General features: G+C 32.9%; 1 protein-coding gene across 1 annotated transcript in view; it reads right to left on the minus strand.

Moving 5' to 3' along the window:
* Positions 1-695: 695 nt before the first annotated feature.
* LKRSDH (lysine ketoglutarate reductase/saccharopine dehydrogenase) overlaps positions 696-23,694 on the minus strand; it is a 204,629-nt gene continuing 181,630 nt past the window's right edge. The window contains exons 19-25 of the mRNA XM_090369066.1: positions 20,574-20,741; positions 15,512-15,607; positions 11,024-11,139; positions 10,506-10,594; positions 8,873-8,940; positions 6,441-6,549; positions 696-898 (exon numbers count right to left, since the gene is read on the minus strand). Of these exons, the coding sequence (XP_090225192.1) occupies positions 783-898; positions 6,441-6,549; positions 8,873-8,940; positions 10,506-10,594; positions 11,024-11,139; positions 15,512-15,607; positions 20,574-20,741 (762 nt within the window). The 3' untranslated portion in view covers positions 696-782. The remainder of the gene's footprint in view (positions 899-6,440; positions 6,550-8,872; positions 8,941-10,505; positions 10,595-11,023; positions 11,140-15,511; positions 15,608-20,573; positions 20,742-23,694) is intronic.

A 23,694-nucleotide genomic window follows, 5' to 3' on the forward strand; every position in this document is an offset into this window, starting at 1 on the left:
GGTACGGTTAAGGCGGGGCCTCTGAGTAAAAAAATACAGGAATCTAGGTTGAGGTGGCTTGGTCATGTGGAACGAAGAAGTAAGGAGTATGTAGGGAAGAGGTGTGAAAAGCTGGAGGTGATAGGGAAGAGGAAGAGACCTAAGCTGAGATGGAAGGACAAGGTGGCAGAGGATTTGAAAGAGAGAGGATGGAGGAAGCCCTGGTTAGAAAGGAATGGAGGAAGAGAATTAAGGAAGGGAATGCTGACTCCATATGAACGTGGGAAGAAGGCGAGGGCAAAGAAGAAGAAGATTTGTATGTTCACTCGCTAGATTATAAGGGACAGTTTCATAATTGATAGGATGTTTTAAAAAAACAAGCAAAGAAGCAAGTTATTTCTTATTTTCAATGCAAATGAAAGGAAAAATTCTCTATGTGAATAATATAATAATAGTTTCAGGAACTGAGTCACTGATCTTGTTTTTAGTAAAATCCCTCTATCTCCTAAGCACAACTGAGGCTAAAGGTTTGATAAATTGGAGTAACAGCAATTTTTCAAACAATGAAAAATTATAAAGAAACCATATTTCACTTATTCCATTTTGTAAACAATTATTCCATTTTGTAAATGTTAATTATTCAAAAAATATACTTTTGTTTTTTTGGTTTATACAGTAAACTATACAACAAAATATACAGGTTGATGCAGCTTGCAAGCCTTGCATTTGTCTCCTTGTAACAAACACCCGTACAATGAATATTATTACAAACAGTTACACGTCTTAAAAACCATATGGTACCTTCACAGTTTGGTAGCAGATTCAGTACCAATTATACCCTCCTGTTTGAGTCTTTTCAGCATTGGCCTATAGATTCCTTCTACCATTGGAACAACCATTCCTTTCATTTGGATCTCACCTGAAAGTTGGTAATCAGTATAATGAATGTAAAATAGTAATTAGGAGGCACTGCTGATTAAATACTTTACAGTGATTACTATGGTTTACCATTCGTTAAGCCTATTTGGCATAAACAGTGCCAGACAAATTAATAGCAACTTAACGTTTTTAAGTATTTTTAGCATTTATCAGTAAAAATACACAATTTTTCTGTTGCATTTATCTTCACAAAAGTGATCCTATTACCGGTATGATACTGACTGAAAATAGTATTGATATTCATTGGTAAAATTATTTTTAGCATGTGATAAGTACTGGACAATATAATAGTAACTAATGATTGAACACATTTTTTATAGCATAGATTAACATACATCTAATATTTAGTTGGATATCCTTGTGATTGTATTACAGATTTGCAATGTTTAAGCATGGAATAAACAAGATTTCTTAATGTTCTGCTGGTATTTCATGATGCCATACCCTAATTACTGCCTCCATTAACTCCTCAGTCTTTGAGTGAGGATTTTTCTCATGAACTTTCTTCTTCAACAGCATAATAGATTTTCTGTGGTGTTTAAATCAGATGAATTACCAGGCCAGGATAAAGGTTTAACATTTTTTAAGTGCAAAAAAAGATCTTTAATACTCTTTGCTCTGTGACATGGATTGATAATCAGTATTGTTATCCTGAAAATAGAATTCTCTATTGTTGAACAGTTCTCTTGCAGCAGCAAGCATCTGAGGAGAATCTTTTTATACATGGTATTCACAGTTCTGTCAAAAAATGCAATCTTCCAACATCATTTGCTGTAAAACATCCCAAGACCATTATACCAGTCGGGAACTTGATGGTCTCTGTTGTACAGGAAGCATGCAGAGATTTCCAATTTTGCAAAAAACTACTGCAATTGCTGTCACAAATAAATTTTTCTGTTGCTGAACAAAACTTTCTGCTAGTCTTTGTCAGACTAATGTTGGTGCAATTTGTCACATGCAACATGTACTTTCCTTTGTTCTGTTGTCAGCATTCGTCTCTTGACAGGCCGATATGATTTTATATCATTTCGGACAACCTTCTTCTCACAGTTCTGCCTGTAGTTTTTATGCTAGTTGGCCCCTTCCATTGTTTAGCACAACTTTCAGAAGAAGCAAACTTGTCTTTAATATTCAAATGATACAGGTGATTAATGGCTCTTGCTGTTGACATACATTTTCTTCCACATTTTCAAACTCTGCCACTGCAAGCTTTTCCAAGGTCAGCCATTTTCATTAACTGTTACCCAACTGTAACAGTTAATGAAAGGAAGTTCTTCCACATTCTTTCATAACTTTAATTTCAGTAGCACATGACTAAAAAATTTTTTCTTGTCAATAGCAATATATTCTTTGAAGAATATTATCTTAAGAATATATACTTCTTTTTTAACATAGAAAGCTCCTAAATAATATTTTGAATTCTTATATTTAAATTCCATCAAATTTTCTATATTATAATCAAATTAAATACCAAAACTCGGTTTCTTTTATTTAAAAAAAAAAAAACTTGAATTTCTCAAGTCGTAACAAAGCACACTGCTTGTTTTACATTCTGAATAATGTCTTTGTAGGTGGGGATTGTAATCATAATACTGGCAGGATGTTTCACCCAACTGAAATAGATTAACTGGAAACTTAAGGTGAATGATTAGTTGCTTGGTTTACTGTGATACTTTGATTGTAGTAAGCCATTTTAAAAATCTGAACAAATGTTTGTATGTGTTTCATGGATTGATTTACATGGGCATGCATTCACCATACCAGTCATCTGTTGAGACAATTATTGAAATAGGCATCATAACACTGCTAAATTTTAGACAAGTAGTAAAGTCATCCAACCCAAAATAAAAGTAATTTCTCTCATTTTGCTAACCATATGCAAACAAAACTACATGAGTGGCAGTGGTTGTTAACAAACTCATCCATATTGGATTGTTTATAATTAAACCGACATCACATATTTCCCATCTGAACATGTGTTCTTAGTCAGCCCCAAGATCTCCAGATTTAACGTTGCTGGATTATTGTGTGGTTTGTTGTTATGCAAAGTGCATAAAAATAATCCCTACACATTTGAGAAACTGAAAGTCAATATACAGAAACTAAAAACATAGGTATTAAAACATTACAGATGATGCTATCAAATATAACAAAAAATAAATCAGCATTATATTTTCTTTTATAATGACTTATTATCATTATAGTTAGTATAATTACTTGAATGCATAATTTAACAGTGACATGACAATTTACCATACACCTGTAACTGTAGGGAAAGAAGCAATCCAAATTCCTTTTGTAGTCATCTTCCACTTCACCCTCCTCTCGTATTTGAGTCCTTGCAAATTGCACAAGGGTTATGATCACTATCCTTCCATACTGGGTGGAAAGGGTCTGCATTCAAATGCAATAAATGATTCAAGGAATTTAAGAGCTTTTTTTACAACATGGCTGAGTTAGTCAGTCTCAGGTGAGGGTTACATGGTTTTTCTCCAAAACACCTTGAGTTCTTGTCCAGTAAACCAAGTGAAAAACACGTGCAATTATAGATACAATATACTAATTTCACAGCCTTAGATGCTTTGCAACTCAACTCAGATGAATAATCCGAATAATGGGACAAATGTTTACAGGCCATTCACATATTTTGCAAATGACAAAAAAAAAAAAAAAAAAAAAAGGAACAACTTGAGGGGAAAAAAATTGTACATCCTCTCTTCTGCCCGAGATTGGTTAACTAGTCCTAACTGAAGAGGCTTAAAGAATTCCTCGAGTCACAGACTGTCCGAATGAGTGGGGGTGGTGATGTATCATGCTGACTAAACTGGCTTGGAGAACAATGATAGCAAAAGAATCACCCTGAATTAAATGATACTAGAAATATTGGTTAACCTGTGATAAGTGTAGTTTCTAATGTGATGGATGTGAACCTCGATTGCCACAATTTAGCCTGTCACCAAGAGATCAGACTATCTGGAAGATTGAAATAAAATTGAGAGATACACAGAATTTTCAAACTGATTTTGATAAATTGATTGACTGATGGCTTCACAGAGCGAATAACAGTTTTTCCATTAGGCCACCAAACAAACTGTTTATTTAAAAAATGTTCTAAGAGAAAAGGTAATTTTGTGTGCCCCTCCTAATTTAGCAGTTCACAAGGTTGGTTGCCCTTCTGTGCTCCAACTGCTAAAACTCTTACTCGTACTAGATAACCATTCTTTTATTTCCTGGAGAGACTCAGTACTAATGACATTTTGATCCAGTTTAATCCTTCACAAGCGAGTTCACCAAACTCTCCTGTGAAAGGATTAAATGTATGGGCTTAGGGGGAGAAAAAAAAAAGAAGGTAAACTGCAGCCATTATCATTGCAGGATGGAAGCCTCACAATTCATGTTGAGGAAAATGGACCATAATCTGCCACGCTGGTCCAGTGCAGGTTGACAGATCAACCGTATTTAGCAGTCAGGGGCTTGAACCCCGGTCTACTCAAGGAGCATGTGCTACTGCACTCCCTCTTCTGACCACTCGGCTATGGAGGCCTTACTGAGTGTCTTTGTGGAATATTGTAAAAATGAAAAATTTGTACATAAATGCTTTTTAAATATTAAAGTGTTCTTATTTTTATCTGGTTGGCTAGCATTAGAGTAAAATTGTCAAAATACAAATCAGAATTTAAAAATAATAATAAAAAACCTCATTGCATTAACATCCTCTACATGTATTTATGCATCATATCAACCTTTGGATGTGAATTCAAGAGAATTTCGGCTTTTGATGACAATGGCTGATAGATGTGTTCTCCGATTTTCAAAGCTGTTTTTTTTTTTTGCTCCATCTGTTATAAACTGTGCCTGTAATTATTCAGAAACAATTGTGCCTCTAATTACTTAATTACAGGCACAATTTATAATGGATGTAGCAAAATGTAATTACGGATAAAAGACAACAGCATACATTATTTAAAATGGCCCAAAAGATCCATGCATGCATACATATATACTGCAGGGAGCCCACATATGGGAGGGGAAAAAAAAAAAAAAAAAAAAAAGTACATATTCATTAAAGGATTAAGGAAAAGGTATTATGTGCGATTGTAATCAAAAGCCTTAGTAAGGGCTAAAAAAAATGTCAAACCTGATGGTATATATATATATATATAATTATGAATAATAAAATTTATTTATTTATTTATAAATAAATATATATAAATAAATAAAATTTATTTATTCTAAATTTGTATTCAAAATTCTTTTTAGATTTTACCACGTGGTTTCTTACATGTGCTCTTTGACATACAGAACATGTCAGAAACAGAAGTAAGAGTATTGCTGTCCTTTTCATAATTTTGGATGACCTCTGAAGAAGACAAAAATTATGAAAGATACTGCAATGCTATTTCTACCTTGGTCATTGTTTTTCAAAATTTGCATTTTGTTTCTTTTCATTTTATATCGTTACACTTATTTTCTTTTCCTTTCTTCCACCCTTTGTTCAACACATATATCGCTCCCAGGGTACACCATATTTTCATTAGTAGCATTAGTTAAATTCGATACTTATATGTATACTTACTATATTCTACACATAAAAATAATTTTATATATATATATATATATATATACACACACCATCAGGTTTGACATACATACATATATATATATATATATACACACACATCTTTATTGCATTTAGTGAATAGTTACACAAATGCCTGATGCAATGCCCATAACATCTGCCAAAAAACTTGGTGTATTGATTTCACCCACTATCATTTTAATTGAGATGAGTAAGTGGAGGATGAAGATCCATTCTGTGAGTTTTCTGTAATTACGCAGCTTGGTAATATCTGAAGTATATGTAAGGGGTGGCAGTTTATGCTTGAAGACTTGATGTCTTGCAATACATCTAATTTTGGATAATAACAAACTTACTAGACTATAATTATCCATTTTATAGACCAACCTTGGACAAACTGACAAACTTAGTAAATTTGGAGAGACAGTTGTACACCTCTAATCTTCAAGAATTTCTGAGTCTAGTGATGCTAACATTATAATAGATGATTTGCCAACCAGTCTTGTTGCCTCTTGTTTGTCGACCTCTTGGTGCCTTGCTCAGGTTTAAATGCAAACAAGAAGTTTTTTACTTATTCAGATTTTCTCCAAATGTGGAAATTCTTTAAAAGATTTATTAATGATTTAATAATTAATAAACATTAAATAATAAGGGGCATAGATTCAAATTGAGGAAAGACAGTTGTAGAATAGATGTGTGGAAGTTTGCCTTTAGCCAACAGGTAGTTGATAGTTTAAATAAATTTAAGGCTGAACTAGACAAACATTTGGAGTGACAGGAGGGGTGAAATGGGAAGGTTTTTTTTTTTAGCTGATGCTGTATAAGCTTGCATTCTTGCATCATATGCCTCAAACTAATGCTACTGCAAAAATTTTTTTTGAAAATTTATTAAATAATTAGTTGTCAACTGTGCAATATTTTTTAATATATAATACATCCTCACCTTCCAGAACCATTCTTGTGGCTATAGCAGCAGGATACCCAACTGTTTTTGCCATTGCTGAATACCCATTAGGATCACCATACACTACTAAATTGATATGCCTAATTTCCTGTAAAAAAATAATATATATATATATATATATATATAAATAAATAGATAAAATAAAACTACTATTCATTACAACTGAAAGAGTAATAATGCACATGAGAGAGAGAGAGAGAGAGAGCTAAAAATAATGTTGGTAGACATACAATAATAAAACCATACAAAACACAACTATACAAGTGAAACAGCTAAACAATCTAAATTTCCTTATAACTGTCAAAACTTTCTATGGCATTCTATAATTCTACCTAGAAGACAATGAATGTACTCTGCACACTTTGAAACACCACTTATAAGAGCTTCACATTCATTTTGTTTATTCTGATTCCTAAAAATCAGTATACAATCTGTGATCTAAAAATATTGGCAGAATTTCCAAAAGTTCCTACATGATATAGTTAACCAGCACAACTGATCAAAATTGCGGTTCTTTACTGAAGGGTACAACAGAGTAGTGAGTTCAGATTCAGAACCTAATGATAGTGAGTGGTAGTGTTTATCAGTGGGCTGGATCTCACTTTAAAGAAATATACTACAATAAAACGAATGAGCTACTTGAGAATACAATCAAATGGCATGCATTTCTCCCTAACACAAAGAAGAAATTAATGAACATTATAGTTGCCCATATCAAAATATTCAAGTACAGATTGAACATCCATTTGCAATCTAACATGAGCTACATGATTGAAAAGGGGTCTTTATATTAGATTTCAACTGCTCATCCTGCAATGTCACTGCTACAACTTACTCTAGTTATTATACTACTAATAAACAGTACTTCCCTCTAAAAAGTGCATTACTATATATTAGTGACTAGTTTTGATGGTTATCTTACGGGAAGAAAGCCAGGCATCTATTAGTGCTATACTTGGCAATCTAGTGATCCATTTATTGTAAGATGACAGTAGCTAAAAATGGCACAAGAAAGTTGTTAAAAAAAAGAGATATTTAATTCTATTCTTGCTATAGGCAAAATTAAGAATTAATGTTTTTTTTTTTTTTTTTCTCTCTCTCTCTCTATTCTCAAAAGCTGAACAAGAATTAAGAACTAATGGTATACTGTAGGAAGTCACAAGAAATTTGATAAAATGTAAGAGAATTAAGCATGGTGGGCACATGCCACCCCCAACTATTTCAGATAATTTTCAGTATAATCTATTAATTAATCATATTGTGTTTAACTGATCCCACTGAATCTACTCTAATATTTATACAAATATTGGCAAAAAAGTAATGAGACTGAATTCAAATACAGCAAAATATAAATAAGGAAAATATTTTCTTACTCACTTCCCTCAAAACCAAGGGACCGAACACACTTGTTATCTTGTTGCATTCACACAAGCTTTAGAGACATGGAAAACTTATCTACTATGATTGTATTTAGTTCTGCTGTTGCATTCTTCGGAATGTCATAAATACTCAAATCAGCATCCTCTCAGTCTCAATTTCAACTTGGGAAACAAAAAAAGTCTGCTGGAGCCATGTGATGAGAAATTTGCACCTATATTTTACTTTGGCTATTTTAATGCTAAGGTTTTCAAATTTGTGAATTTGATGGACTGTGGTTGGTCCGTACCTAGATCTAATATAGTTGGAGAAGGATGTTAAACAGTGGTTTCCCATGGAAGCTACATTTCTATAATGACCACTCTTATATTCATGTGGTATAAGAGTCGTCATTATAGAAATCTAGATTTCATGGAAAACCATCTAATGTCCTCCACCTATATTAAACCTTTTTTTTTCTCCCCCACCCCTTATGAGCTTTGTAAATACCAATCCGCACTTTGTCTTTTGTCTCAGAATCACAACCAGAAGCACCAGTCCTTATTCCCAGTAATAAAGCTGTTTAGGAAACCAGGTTCATTATCAGCTGTTTCAACAAAATCATAGCAAGCATCCAGTCATCTTAAGTTCCCCCCCCATGCAAACAAGCGGAATAAATGTCAAACTTTTCCTTTTTTCCCAAGTCTGTGATAATTATTAAAATTATAAATTCTTTATTCACATTTAAACTCACTAGCATTCTCAGTGTTAATTGGTGGTCACTTTCTAGTAAACTGTTTTATTACTGTTTCTAGTAAACTAAATTTGGTGCTGCAGGTTGTTGTTTTTGGTTTTTTGCAAATTTACCGAGCAGCAAATTTTGCCACACTGTGCATTTTAGCTGTAATGATTAAATGATACAATCAATTTAAGAGGTTAGCCCTACAAAAACTGCGGAATTGTTTTTATCATATTATTACAAAAAAATTAAAATACCCTAGGATGGTATTATTAGATTTTAAAATTTAGTTTCTAATGCCAACAGAAATATTTACCCTTTTAGTGTCAGGCCACTGAATTTCAATATCATGCCTCATGATGATAACATCTCTTTCTCCTGGTTCTAAAAAACAAAGAAAACTAAAGCTTTATGGTTGACACACAAATGTTTAAAATTAAGAAATATAAAAGTGGCACAAATTTCTTCATACAAGATCAAAATAACTAATACCTACTTATAAAGCTTCTTATATATTTGAGGTATATAAGAACGTCATGTATCTTTTTTGTAGTAAAAGATGGATTTTGTTGATTTTTAGGTATAATAAACTGCAATGGAAATAATGAAAGTAACTAACCTACAATAAAGAAGCTTTCTGCTGCATTACTGTTTCTGTAAATTTTTTTCCTTTTCCAACTAGATAATATGTCATGAACATAGGCTTACGGATGTTTGTGTTGTACGTATGTTTGTAACTCCTTGGAGTAGTTTTCTGAGGGAAACGTTATTTGATTCGATTCTATAAATTGTATATTTTCAACTTGGACATAATAAACTGGCCATCACTATTATCATTATTTTTCATTATTTTTCTCCTAACATTCCCACATCTTTATATCTCATTATAATCTCAGGATCTTCCTACTACTGTGGTTTCTAAAAATTTAGTTCAAGGACTGACTTTGTATCATGAAATTATGCTATAGAAAGCTGAATGCAAGAATCACTCGTTTACTTGCCATTCAGCAGAATGGTGTTTTATGTGTTTCACTGCATTTTAAAATTAATGATTTTACTGAGCAGCAAATTTGCATAATTTTGTTTGAAATTAGGGAAAAGTGCAACAGAAACCCATATGTTACAATGTTACAAAGTTTAAAGAGGATGATCTATCAGTTGAAGATGGTCCTCACTCTGGCTGTACTTCAAATTCAAAAACTAACAATCCAATTGTTTGTATTTCATGAACTGATAAGGAGTGACTGATGTTTTAACTGGAATTTCTTATGGGACATGGCAATTTTAACACAAGATTTGGGAATGCGATGCATTTGTGCCATGTCTGTGCCTTGCATCCTTTCTGATGATCACAAAGAGCAGCAAGTTCTTGTATTCCAGGATCAATGTGATACTCCTAACCCGCACTTTGTTTCTTCCATAATTACTAGTAACAAATCATGGGTGTATTGCTATGAATCGAAAACAAAGGCCACACACCTTTCAATGGAAGCCTCTTCTCCAGGGCCCAAAAAAAGCATGACAATCTCAATCAAGATTGTCATGCTTTTTTTTTTACAAGATTGTCATGTGTAGATCATTCTTACCATATTTTTTAAATTGCATACCACTGTTCTTCATGAATTTGTTCCACATGACCAAACAGTGAACCAGGAATGCTACAAAACGAGGTTGTGGAAATAACCTTGACAAGAAAACTAATAATAATAATAAATGGGAATGAAGTATTTTAACCTATGTGAGATCTAAATATCTGTTTATTTACAGTTTGAAATCGTACAGTTGAAAATAATGTTTCTGCCATTACATCAATGACTGCAAAGACAGAAAATAAATGGGAAAATAGAAATAAATTGTTAATATGTTGCTTACATGAGGCTAAAATTATCAAAGCTACATTTAGGAACTCTCTCTCAAAACACACACACTATTTTTTTAAATGAACTTACGAAAGGCTAACTTATTGGACAGATAATGGATCAGTGTTTCTATTGGAGTATCCTTTTTTTCTATAACCTCTTCTGCCATCAATCCTAGCCTGAAAATTGATTAACGTGTTTATTGCATCAACTTTTCTTAACACTCCATATGATAACAAATGAAAAATATAATAACTGAATAATACAAATTACAAAATTTATAAGTACTGGCAGCACTATATGAAATAAGTTCTAGTACAAAATTTGCTCATAAAAGATATAATTTGTTAATTTCAATTGGTGTTTCTGGAAGGAGAGGGGTGGGAGTAGTGTTTGACATGTTAACTACAATAATATTATTACAAGTTATCTAATCTAATCCCTCTTTAAAGAATGATTAGATAAAAATTTGGAAGGAAATAATTTAAAATTTGGAGACATTTTATTTTATATTATTATTATTATTTTTTTGTTTGGACATTGGATATTTCATAAACTTTGCTTCTTTACATCATTCTTCAGTTTTAAAATATATTAAAACTAATTACCTTTCAATAGCATCTGTCCTGAATTCTGACTTGTCTAGTTGCTCAAATATGAGATTTTTCAGATTTGTTGTTAAAATATCTTCTTGGTGGCCCAATAAGGTACACAGAAAATTTTTCTGTAATAAAAAAAAAAAAAAATAATAATAATAAATAAAAATTTGTATTATAATGTGAAGTACAGAGGATATAATTTTATGATTTAGAAACTTCTGAAATCAATTGGTGAGTAAATAGGTAGGTGAATGGTATATAAGAAGATACCCTACCACTTGAGCACATTAGCAACTGACACATCACATTGTGGTGTCAACAAAGTTGCCCCCCCCCCTGTGCTTGTCAGGGAACTAGGACACAATGATATCTATGCTACTAGATACTTTTTTATTTAGTAGTATATTTTGCACCATTTGTGCTCAATGAGATCCCATCAATATTAGAAGCTTAAACAGTAAAGCAATGGAATTAGCAGGACTGAGTCAGAGCTATTATGAAAAAAGAAACAATTTACCAAGTAAACACTACAATTAGGTTAAATCATAGTATTTACTTGTTTTGTGTAAATAGTGTTTCTTTTTCATAATACAGTAGACTTTCAGAATAATGGCACCTTCGGGGATTCAAGATGCTGTTATTTTGATTTTTCCGTTATCTAGAAAGCTTTATTTTTAATATATTTAATACAGAAATAACGAGGCTAAAGAAATAGAGAGATGATTAAGAATGCAATTTTACAATTAGATAAGTTTACAATATTAAACTTTGCTATTCAAAATTGAATGCAATTTTATTAACTGCACATAAAAAAACAATCATGTTGACGATCCAATGTTATATTCTGCCATTAATTCTATTATTATATCGTTTGTCACTAAGCTTTAATGTTCTTAATTACACTGTATTCTTCTTTTCTTCTCTGTATGAGGTTTATTAACTTTAGGAACCATAGTGAGGAGTTTTTAATTTTAAAAAAATGTAAAGCAGCGGTATAATCCGTGATATCAGTACAGAATTCACTTTCAAAATGGTGAATTTAAACAAATAAAAGAATAACATGACTTGCTGTTTTCTTTCTTTTTTTTTTTTATTTTTTTGGCACTGCAAGACATCAGTGCAGTATGTAAACATCTGATTTCAATGTGCCATTAGCTCGAATGTGCCGTTATTTGGGGTGCCATTATTCTGACAGTCTACTGTAGTCTTAAAGATATAACCACATTTGTCAAATTACAATAAAGAACTAGGCAGTTTGATATCAGGATAGCTGGACAATAATTAAAAGACAAAACAATTATAAATTAACTAGTACTAGCATGTGCAATGCATATGCCGTCCAACAACTACAACGTTAAACTGTATTCATAATTCAACGCTCTTTATCCACTACAAATGCTTTTTACATAAAGAAAAATTCATCAGTTAACTCCCTCAGAACAGGCAAGTTACACTTCCTTCAAGACAAACATATTTGATTATTTAAATAATCTAAAACCACGTTGGAGTAGTCCATGGTAAATTATCTGGTCAGTAATATCCTGCAGCTACTGACAAAATTCAAGTGTAGAATTCTCTGCAACAACTAACAAATGTGTATCACAGTCTTGTGGCACTTAAAAGGTTCAATTATATATATATATATATATATCTGAGATAGAAAGAGATTTATTCTATCTAGAAGTCAGAGAGAAGTGGAAGGAAGATCTAGAAATAGTCTTTAGAACTAATTTGAAAGAAAGTTTATTTAGACTGGAAAGCATTATCTAATAGTTATGTAGTCAAAATTTAAGATTGAAAATTCGGGTTTAAATTTGCATAATCATGGTTCAGCTGAAGGCTCAAAAATGGATAAATTAGATTTCTTTAACATCTTAGAAAGTGCAGTCAAAATTAATGACAATGAAAGTATTGGCTGGAGATAGGAAATGACAGGGTAGGAAAGGAACTGGGTAGGGTAAGAAATGACAATTACAGCAGAATCCCAATTAACCAAAACAATTGGAACCAAGGATATTTTGGATAGTTGATTCTTTTTTTTATATATATAATCTTTAGAGTATAAAAGACAAACAAGAAAAAACTTAATGAGAGAAAATTACTATTTGCATTTTTGTTTACACATATCTGTATAAGCATATACAGTATATCTTTAAAATAAGACAGACATATAAAATAAAACAGAACTGTTTTGGTGTGCGAAAGTTTTTCTATCCCCTCTGCTACAATATTCTATTTTTTTTCCAAAACACAACTGGTTCTCATCCAAGGGTCAGCCCATTTTGTAGCAATATGAAGGGTGTTAAATACATCACTGGCTGGTGTTTTCCACGGTGTGCATTCAAAAACAGTGTCTCCGCTTCATTTTGGTTTGATTAGAATTAGTATTTAATAATGACTATTATTTCCTTCATCTGTCAAAAAAGGTGATAATGTGAATCATTGCAAAAAAAAAAAAAAAAAAAGTATAGCTAATGTCCAGTTCATGTTTTATCTCTTTTGTACATTGCTGCATCCAAAAAAAATTATTGCACAGTTCATTCAGAATCCCCCCCCCCCACTTATGGAAAATTAAATCAAGGTACAAATAAAACTGTGGAGCCCCTTGACAAATAAACAATGATGGACTATACAAATAGAAAAACGTATTAAAAAAAAAAAAAAACTAAATTTGATGGATTACTGAAAAAAGCCAAGCAGGCTAGATAGATTAATCCATGCCATCTCCATATAACACTAATGTGATGCATACAAATTCTGCTAAAAATGCTGACAAATTGACTATTAAATACATTTTTATTTGCGCTAATTTATGTAATGATGGAATTTGCTCTTCTGCACTTTATGCATTATATAAGTAATTTCATTATATTCATGTGATAGTTTGTGTTTCTACATCTAAATATTAAATGTGTCAATTTCTTTGAGTAAATATGGAAAAAATAAAATAGCAAAAATCACTTTTTGTAAATTGGATAATTAATATTTCAGATAATTGGTATTCTACTAAACATCCATAGAGATATTTAAAGAAATGTAAATTTAACAATAATAGTAAAAGGCTACAAATAATGATAATTAGAGCCAAAAATAAGATATATATAAGTGTTATATAAAAATTGCAAAGCTCTCAAATTTATCAACAGCCATTAGAATAAGAAATTTGCTTGCTAAAATTCTTGAGGATATTATGACTTTAGATGAAGAACGAAAATTTAAGAAAAGTTTAGTGGAAGCTGCAAAAGAGGCATGTCGGGAGAAAGACTAAAGGCAGGATAATCAGAGTGCCAATGTGGATTCAAGGAGTTAAAGTGGCAGTTAGCCTATATACAAACAAATCAAGTGGAAAAAATACTAATGATTAGAAGGAGAGGGAAGCGGCATTAAAGAATGGAGGGCTTACTCTGACTAGCTAAATATAAAGGATAGCATGAAAGAAAAATAGTGAATGGAAGGCTGATAACTCAGAACAACTGATTGGTACTATCATAGTGAGTCTGTACACTTGTTATAACAGATTTGGACGATGGCAACATTTTCAGTCTTGAGGTCGAAGAGAAACTGCTATATGATACTGGGCTTGAGGTACATGCAAAACTGCTTTGTAGTTATATCCTTGCTACCCTGACTATTCTTAATAACTGCAGGTTTCCATTTTAGGATTAGTAGTGGCAAATGATGCAAGAAAACAAACTTATATAGCATTAGCCAAAAAAAAAAAAAAAATACCACACACTTCACCCATTTTTAACGTCCAAGAATTTGTCTAGTTCTTCCACGAATTTATTCAAACCATTCACTTCCACAACAGATGGAAGCCTATTCCAATAATCAACCACTTGCTGGCTGAAGGCAAACTTCCGCACATCTATCCTGCAACCATCCTTCAACTTAAATTTATGTCCCCTTGTGTGAGTCTCAGCAAGAGGAAGAATGCCATTCACATTCAGCTTACTCAATCCATTCAAGGCTTCAAACATCTCAATCAGATCACTCTGCAGGTGCCTAGTCTTGAGGCATTACAATTTGCAGAACTGAAGCCTTTCTAGTTAAGCGCACCCTTTTGTTCCCTTAACCAATATGGTTGTCCTTCTCTGCACCTGTTCCAGCAAGTCCTACATCCTTTCTAAAGTGAGGCCTCCAGACATGTATACAATACTCTAGATATGATTATGATTAAAGATGCAGCCCAACCATGGCTTTATGCAAAGGGATAATCACCTCCTTATCCCTACTAGCAAAGTTTCTGTATATCATTGACAAAACCCCATGAGCTGTCCTGGCAGCACATCTGCACTGCTCAGAGAATTTCATATCTAACTGCACAATTACCTCCAGGTATTTTTCATTTTCTACTACCCTGAGTGTAGTAGAAAATTTTCTAACAGTTTTTCTTCCAACTCAGACATAACTTTCTACTTCAAATTTGAATTGCATGAATCTTGAAACAGCCTTAGTAACAAAGAACTATTACATATTGCTTATGGAAATACTAACCCATGTGATTTCTGGTCCACGTGGATGAAGGCAAGGGTGAGGTTTGTCGTCCATAAGACCAAGTTTCAGAAGACCCTTGATAACATCTGTATAGCCCTAGAAATATTCATGAATTAAAATGCACATGTTATACCTGAAAATTTTTATAATTTTACTTTAATCATAAACCAGATGTGGTAACATTATTTATAACATTAAATTAATTACAACACAGACCAGCAAACTGAAAAAACTTATAGAATGGGTTTCTATTCTAATGTCACCTTCCCTAGTTTATGCGAATTTCAATACCATCTCCCCACCTTCACTTAAGGATTTCCCCCAACAAATTCATATTTTTGCTTATTTTGTAAATTTTATTTAGTTCATTTAAATAATAATTTGTGAACTTTTAACAATAAAATGAACAAAACTTATGCATTATGCCATATATATATTTCTTTTCAAAGATGCATAACCTGACCTAAGTTTTAATGTTCCACCATACCTGGTATCAGAGACAGCGTGCATGTAAGAGGTGCAAGAAATGAACCAGCTGTGGTCCAGCAAAAATTATTCCTTTTTTGAATTTATTATATAAACTTAGAATTGATTGCAAAGACACTTAAAGCAATTAGATTCCTTGTATAAATTACTTCATTAAACAACTTGCAAAAATATCACAATGTGAAACTGTAAAATTCAATTTTACAGTTTTACATGGTGATAAGTTCAATTTTATGTGATGTTGCAATAACCTTGTAGTAATGGCTGTGGGCAATACAAGTTTACTTGTCAAAATTAAATAAACCGAAATTAAAGAGAAAGTTACTTGTGATGGTAAAAGTGGGACAATCTGAGCTTTTCAAAAATGTGTGATGTTATACTGGAATGAAAGGAAAAGGACTACAAACTTATCAAATGGGCAGAAACAAAGTGAAATGAGAATATAAATTAAAAAATTGTAGATGAAATCATGTGTGTATGTATACACATGCAAACCTACTAACTATACTATAATTATATGAGCTGGTGAGAATCCAAGTGGCGTCATCAATTAAAAAAACAAACTTTCACCCATGACATATTCCTTAACCTTGATTCCTTTCATTTTGTGAATGAAGTACAGTTATGCCCCCATATCTGCTGATTCAGTTACCTGCGGTTAACCACAGGAAAAAACTTAACACTTACTACTTGCATGTCCGATACGATGCTTCCCTTTATTTTTTATGATGTTGATTTTAAATCTAATAGCTTCCCTTTATTTTTTACAATATCGTGTATGGTTTGGTCACCAACGTTATAATGGTTCTTTAGAGATTTAACGGGTGCACCGTTTTCAAACTTTTGAATAATTTCAAGTTTTGTTTAATTTGGAAGCACAACTCTTGCGTTTGCCCATCATTTTTACGATTTCTAAACAAAAAAAAAACCCCCTGACATAAATAATGAAACAGAATTTGTCCTTTTTCAGAGAGACAGAACATAACAATCGATGTGACGCACTAAATCAAACTAAACATCTAGTCTCTTTCTTTTCTTTTTTTTGTTTTGAGCGGTAGGTATGAAGACAGCAGAGGGGATTGCAAGATAATAGGTACACTAATCTCCCAATGATGACCTATAATGCCGGTTCTTGTTGCTTATTTACAACTTGAAAAATATCTGCTTATATTTATTCTAGTTATTACTTTAATTTTATGATTTCTGGTTGATTTTTTTAATTTGGAGTCTAAGTGTCCTGGTTAATTCAATCTGCTGTACTTTATTATTACTGTATTTAATGTTGGTAATGTCTTACTGTGTGTTTAATTTATCAATTAAACTTTATTATACGTATGTATGTATGTACAAGAAAATCACGTTATATATGGGGTCAGCAGATGTTCGCTTATATCCGCAGTTTCAGCCATCCACGGAAGGTCTTGGAACGTATCCCCTGCGGATACAGGGGTCTTACAGTAATTAGTTCCACAAGTCACCAGGAGTAACATATCATTATCATACATAATGATAATCAGAAACCGTTCAAAAAGAGTGGTTTAGGTCAGGGTAAGGTTAAGTTTACATCACGAAAATGGTATACTATTTTCCAGAGACAATTTTCAAAATTTTAAAGTTTAGTAAGCCAACTTACATTGTATTTAAATCAATACTAAGGAATTTTTTTGATAATCTTTTGGTCATCTATCAACAAAAACATAATATAGAGAACATGGCATTAACTCATTACAAGAAAAATTTTATTATCTGTGAATGCAGTCTGAAGAGTTTTTAAAAGAGTATCTCTAAGCAAAAAATAAAAAAAAAAGGAAGAAAAGAAAAAACTGAAAAATTGATTTATTTTAGTTTAAAATATATATACAAAGGGTACTAGGAAAGTTTTGCAATACAGCTTTGTTTATTTAATTTTTTCAAAGTAATTTCCTCTACATTCAATACACCTCTCCATCCTCCGAAACCAATCTTTAAACCAGTTCTGCCAAGTTTCACTAGGGAGTAAAGCACACTCGTTGTCCCAAGCCCGTAGAAAGTCCTCATCACTGGAAAACCACCTCCCTTTTAGCTTCATTTTCACATGCGGGAACAGTGCAAAGTCGCAGGGAGCAAGGTCTGGACTGTAGGGAGGGTGCTCGAGAAGTTTCAGTCCTGTCGTGGTCAAATATTCGGGGCAGGCTTTGGCGCGGTGAGCTGCAGCATTATCGTGATGGAGGTACCAGGTGTCCATTCTTGACTTTGGCCGCAGGTTCTTTATAGATCCAATGACTTTAGGCAGGCATTGTTCAGTATACCACTTAGCTGTGACTGTCTTCTGTGTGTCCAAAACGACACGTTCCACAATTCCACTCGATTTGAAAAATACAGCTATCATTTTCTTCTTTACAGATCGGGATTTTCTGACAATTACGGGTGTGTCGTCATCATCAAAGACCCAAACTTTGTTTTGAGCCTTGGTCGGCAGATCGTAATAGTACAGCCAAGTCTCGTCACCTGTCACGATGTTGTTCACATACCGAGATTGTCCCTTATCAAACTTTTTTAACATCTCCCGGCACCAAGTCACACGTCGTGTCATCTGCTCTTCAGTCAGTTGATGCGGCACCCAGAGAGAACAAAGTTTCTTCACGTGCAAATGATCTTGCAGAATCGAACGAATTGCTGGTGCATTTAGGCCCAAAGTATCCTCTATCTGTTGGTAGGTCACTCGCCTGTTTTCGTCAAGCATTTTCCTCACAGCAGTAACGTTTTCCTCCATAACTGACGTTCGTGGCCTTCCCGGCCTCTCAGAATCCTCCAGAGTGAAATTTCCCCTTTGGAATTCTCTATACCACCTGAATATCGTTGTACGATGTGGACAATCATCATCTAGTGCAAGAGTCATTTCTTCCAAGCACTGGTCTATGGTTAAACCACGCACGAAATTATACCGCAAAACTGTCCTTATCTCATTTCGTGACCACGATGCCATCGCAAGCACTTTACATTCTCACTACTAATGAATAACTGAGCCCATCGACTTGGCGCGGCGGCTACTATGCACGTATGAACATGTCTCAACATGCAGCAACAAGCAGCTTCCTGTGATTCATTGTTGCGTCATATTGCAAAACTTTCCTAGTACCCTTTGTACATGTCCCAAGACAGCAACAAGCTAGTAGGGCAAATCAGTTGCAATCATTTAATGTTAACAAAAGTCTCACTTTAATACAAAATCAGATCTATAGCTATTAAAGGTATGTATGTAGCTAATTCCAGAGTTTTACAAGTGAATATAAGCAAATGCATCTTCACACATCTACATCCTATATTTCTTTTGTGTGCAAAATACAAGTGGGTTGATTTGCAGACTATTAAATATGTCTGAGGTATTATGTAGAAATATTCTGTTAATATATTTGTAATTTGCCAATCTGCTTCTAATATTCGACCTTTTGAAGTCAGTCTTCCATTTGGATTGAAGGAGAACTGTGGAGACTGCAGGAGCATTGATGTTATATGAAAGAATTTGGATTTGATATAATGATGAGGTCCCAAGGTTTTACTTGTAAAGTAGTATAAAGAATAGATCTGGATATTGTAAAGGGGTTATTAACTTTTCAGGTTATCTACATAGTGAGTCAGCATTCACACATCTGCAGGCACATTTTTGGCATTCAGCGATGCATTAAAAAAAAAAAAAAATCACTGGATTAATGCATCTAGCAGTATAATTCACAAGGATGTTTTGAAAAAAAAAAAAAAAAAAAAAAAAATCATTCTTTTGAATTTTAAAGCTAAGTAAAACTTATTTATTGCACATGAGAAATTATAATCAATAAAACAACAATACATGAAGAAAAAGAATGTGATGGGGACCTTTGGACTTAAATTAAGTAAATGCATTAAACAGAATTTAATCTTGTTGTGTTTTCCTTTCTATTTTATTCAAAAATATTTTTCATATTTTCACTAAAGTTTCAGTATTTTCTAATCTGTTTGCTAATCTTCTTATTTCATGTGAAATTAAGACTGTTATATTTTCTTCAGGTAATTTAATTGAAATCATTCATGACTTATGCCACTATAATATTTAAGGTTATAAATAATGTAAACAACCTTAAATATGAGAGTGGAGTAAGTCATTTTCACCATTACAGAAAACGCACAGTTTTTATGGTAAACTTTAATTTTAGTAATCGTCTGCACCCACTTTTTTTACTATAACAATGAGTTACTAAGTAATTTCATCACATTTCTTGACTTTTCTTGAAAGGTATTAAAAACATTAAAATATTCGAAAGAGTGTAAATTTGACTTGCACTACTCTGATTTTCATCTGCTTATATGCATGAAGGTATCTGAATTATGTGTTCTAACTTATGGTCACAAAAATGAAGGTCTTCAAATTCTGCAAGCTTGACAAAATGCATTATATATTGCACATTTTTCCTAATTCACATAATACATAGTAGTAAGGTTTGTACATGCACAAATAATTATTTTTATTTAAAACAAGTGAAATAATAAAAAAACTGGTACTGCAGTACAGATTATCAAACTACTTTCATGAATTAAGAATAGCATCTCAATCATAATTTACCTTATACCTGAGTGTGCCTCTGATAATTGTATGTGCAGTAGATATACCATAAATATCTTTATATACAGTAGAATCCCTATTAGGAAATCCTTCTAAGTTAAATCCTGGAAGAAATGTGGCTGTCTTTGCAGAATCCATTAATGAACCTCCAGCAGGGATTTCTATAACCTACATACAAAAAAAAAAAAAAAAGAAAAAAAAAAGTTAAGTGAAAGAAATGATTTGGGAATTAGCTATTTAAATTGGATTAAATTAAATTAATAACATAACTTTCCATTCTGCAAACAATTTTTGCAATGCATCTATAATTATTCTTTTATTAACTATAATTTTTCTGTTGGTAATATGGTCCAGATGGTTGTTCAAAGGTCTTTCTAGTTCCTGCACGATGTAATAAATCTGAACTGATTTATGAAATTTCAGAATAGTAAAATTTCAGAAGTACACAAACTTGTAATTAGTTCTAAGTTTCTGTGCATTGCAATTAATTTTTTTGGTATGGAAATATTAAAACTTTTATAAATATCACTAGACTGAAGTTCATTTTTGATGTCAAAACATCGTTTTCACCTAACAACGGAATGTAATGGAAATGACGTAAATGGCTTCCTGCAGTACAGATTACTAAGGAAATATGATTGTGATATCACAATCACACTTCCTGCAGTAGTAACTGCAAGAATCATGATTGTGACATCAGACTATTCTACATATGGATTTTGCTAACCTCTTCCAAGCCAAGGATGTTTTCACATAAAACATCTTTTGTGTGTACAGGTACCATGCTTGACCTAACTGAGTGGTCAGGAGTGTGGGTGCAGTAGTGTGCACTCTTTGAGTGGACTGGGGTTCAAGCCCGTGACTGCTAAATACAATTAATGTTTGTGTTGATGATTTACTGTAAACTCCACTGATCTGGTGGTCGTGCTAGAGTATAAATAAGAACATATATATTTAATTTTTTTTAGTGTATTAATGTAAACAACTTTGCATATGAATGCATCATTATCAGCAGCCTTCTCCAGAGGGGAGTAACATTATACCAAATCTTTTTGTAGGCCTAGTAATAGTTTTTACGTAGTCCAATGTTAAGTCATTATTGTTGAGTTATTAGGTTACAATTTTGCATCTCTCTCTCACTAAAGTATTTTTTTACTTATTATTAAAAGTATGGCATTAATCCACTGTAATTCCTAAAAGCTTTGCTAGTAAAAAATAAGGACTAATAATAATGCCCCTGGGAACACCACACTAAACATTAAAGGAAAAGGTACATCGATAATGAGTACTGGCAATCATATGTGGGTTTTTGTTGGTGCAGGTATGAATGTTTCGAGACTTGAGAATTCCACTTCTTGCAAAACATGATTCATTTGTAATCAGAACATGGCTGAGAATTGGAGGACCAATGTGTACATTGTAAAACAAATCAAAATCAAGACTTTCTACATTCATTCACATCTGGAAAGGGTTCTTGTACAGGCATACAAAAAGGAGATTACTAGGGTAGCACCACAAGGTTCTAATATAGGGTCATAGTTGTGAAACTATGTAATGAATAAACTGTTAGAGCAAGAATGGAGCATTGGTGATGCCACTGCCTATGCTGATCTCTTATTGTTAATATATGGGAATTCAAAATGTAACTAGAGGTTAGAGCACAGGAAACAACACAGAAATATAGAACTCAGTCAAGCTTCATAAAATGGAAGTTTCATTTAATAAAACTAAGATGGTTCCTAAAAGGAAAGTTAAGCGAGGGTAGGCATCCCACTTTAAGCATCTTTAGAAGTGCTGTTTCATATACTCCCTTGGTTGGGTACCCGAGCGACTTGGTGGACAAAAAATTAACCTTTTTGCCCCATGTAAAGGATTTAGGGGTAAAAGGATAAAGCAATTTACTCTAAGATATAGAAGACAGTGAGGGTTAAATGGAAGATCAAGGATAAGTCCCTTGTTCTCTTATATAAATGTATATGTGGAAGTTGATAGCTTAAATAAATTCAAGGAGGAACTGGACAAACTTTTAGAGGGAATGGATGTGTGAAATTGGTGTATTTTTTTTTTTTTTTTTTTGCTACATAAGCTCATACGCTTGCTTTCTTGCATCACATGCCTCCATTACTATATCTTTTCCTGCTATAACTTATGCTTGTGAGGCATGAGATTATAAAGTTCAAAATGTAATAATCACAAGTTCAATAATATCCACACAGAGATTTGCCCTTCTTAATTATTCTTAGGGTGACCTGAGCCTGTGGGACTGCTTCTAACAAAGACTTTCAGTTTAGAGAGGAATGAGTCTTTTACATGATTTGGTTATCATGTAAAGGACTGGAATTTGCTATAAAGTGAAATCAGTCATTAGAAATTTATGGAGTTAAGGCAAGTCTGGATATAAACAAGGTGTTTGGAGTAAAAGATGTAAGGAAGGAATGTAAAGGATCTGAATTAGAGGTATAAAGAATTTTGCAGGCAGGCTTGTTGGAGCAGCTCTGGTAAGGGCCAGATCACCTACAGCTTTCTGCCTGATGTTAAAATGTTGTTAAAAATGAGTCATTGGCTAGCACTGGGTTGTTTGGTACCATGGTTACTGAACATGGATTGAGGGAAAGACTAAATGCATTATATATAATTCAAGATGATAAGGGTACAACTGAACAAAGTGAGGACAGATGTTATTCTGGACTTGTATCTAATAGTGAATATGGTGACTTAAGAGACTGTTTGTACGGAAAACAAATGTTAGCATCATGGAGCTACATGAAATATTTCAGAGTAAGCAAAAGAAATATTGCATTTATTGAATTTGAAAATGTAGTATTCAATAGAAGAAAAAGGTTAATGAATATACAGAAGGTAAATGGATAGTTCAATTATTATTAAGGTGTGTGAAAAAGTTTGGAGTTGTGCTACATTTGCATTGACCAAATTACTGTCACTAGACAGTACAGTCCTGCTTCCCCAAAGGTACTAACCTACCTAATGATGTTCAACAAGTCAGGCAATGAGGCAGGGCTAAGTGGTCATAAGAGATTTATTAAGTGTAGTAGTAGGAGTAGTAGTGGTGGCATGTGATGCAAGAAAGTAACTGTATAAGCTTATGCAGCATCAGCCAAAA

Source organism: Mastigoproctus giganteus, chromosome 2 (assembly GCF_048544385.1).
Source record: "Mastigoproctus giganteus isolate SK-2022 chromosome 2, ASM4854438v1, whole genome shotgun sequence".
In the NCBI taxonomy this organism is placed as follows: Eukaryota; Metazoa; Arthropoda; class Arachnida; order Uropygi; family Thelyphonidae; genus Mastigoproctus; species Mastigoproctus giganteus.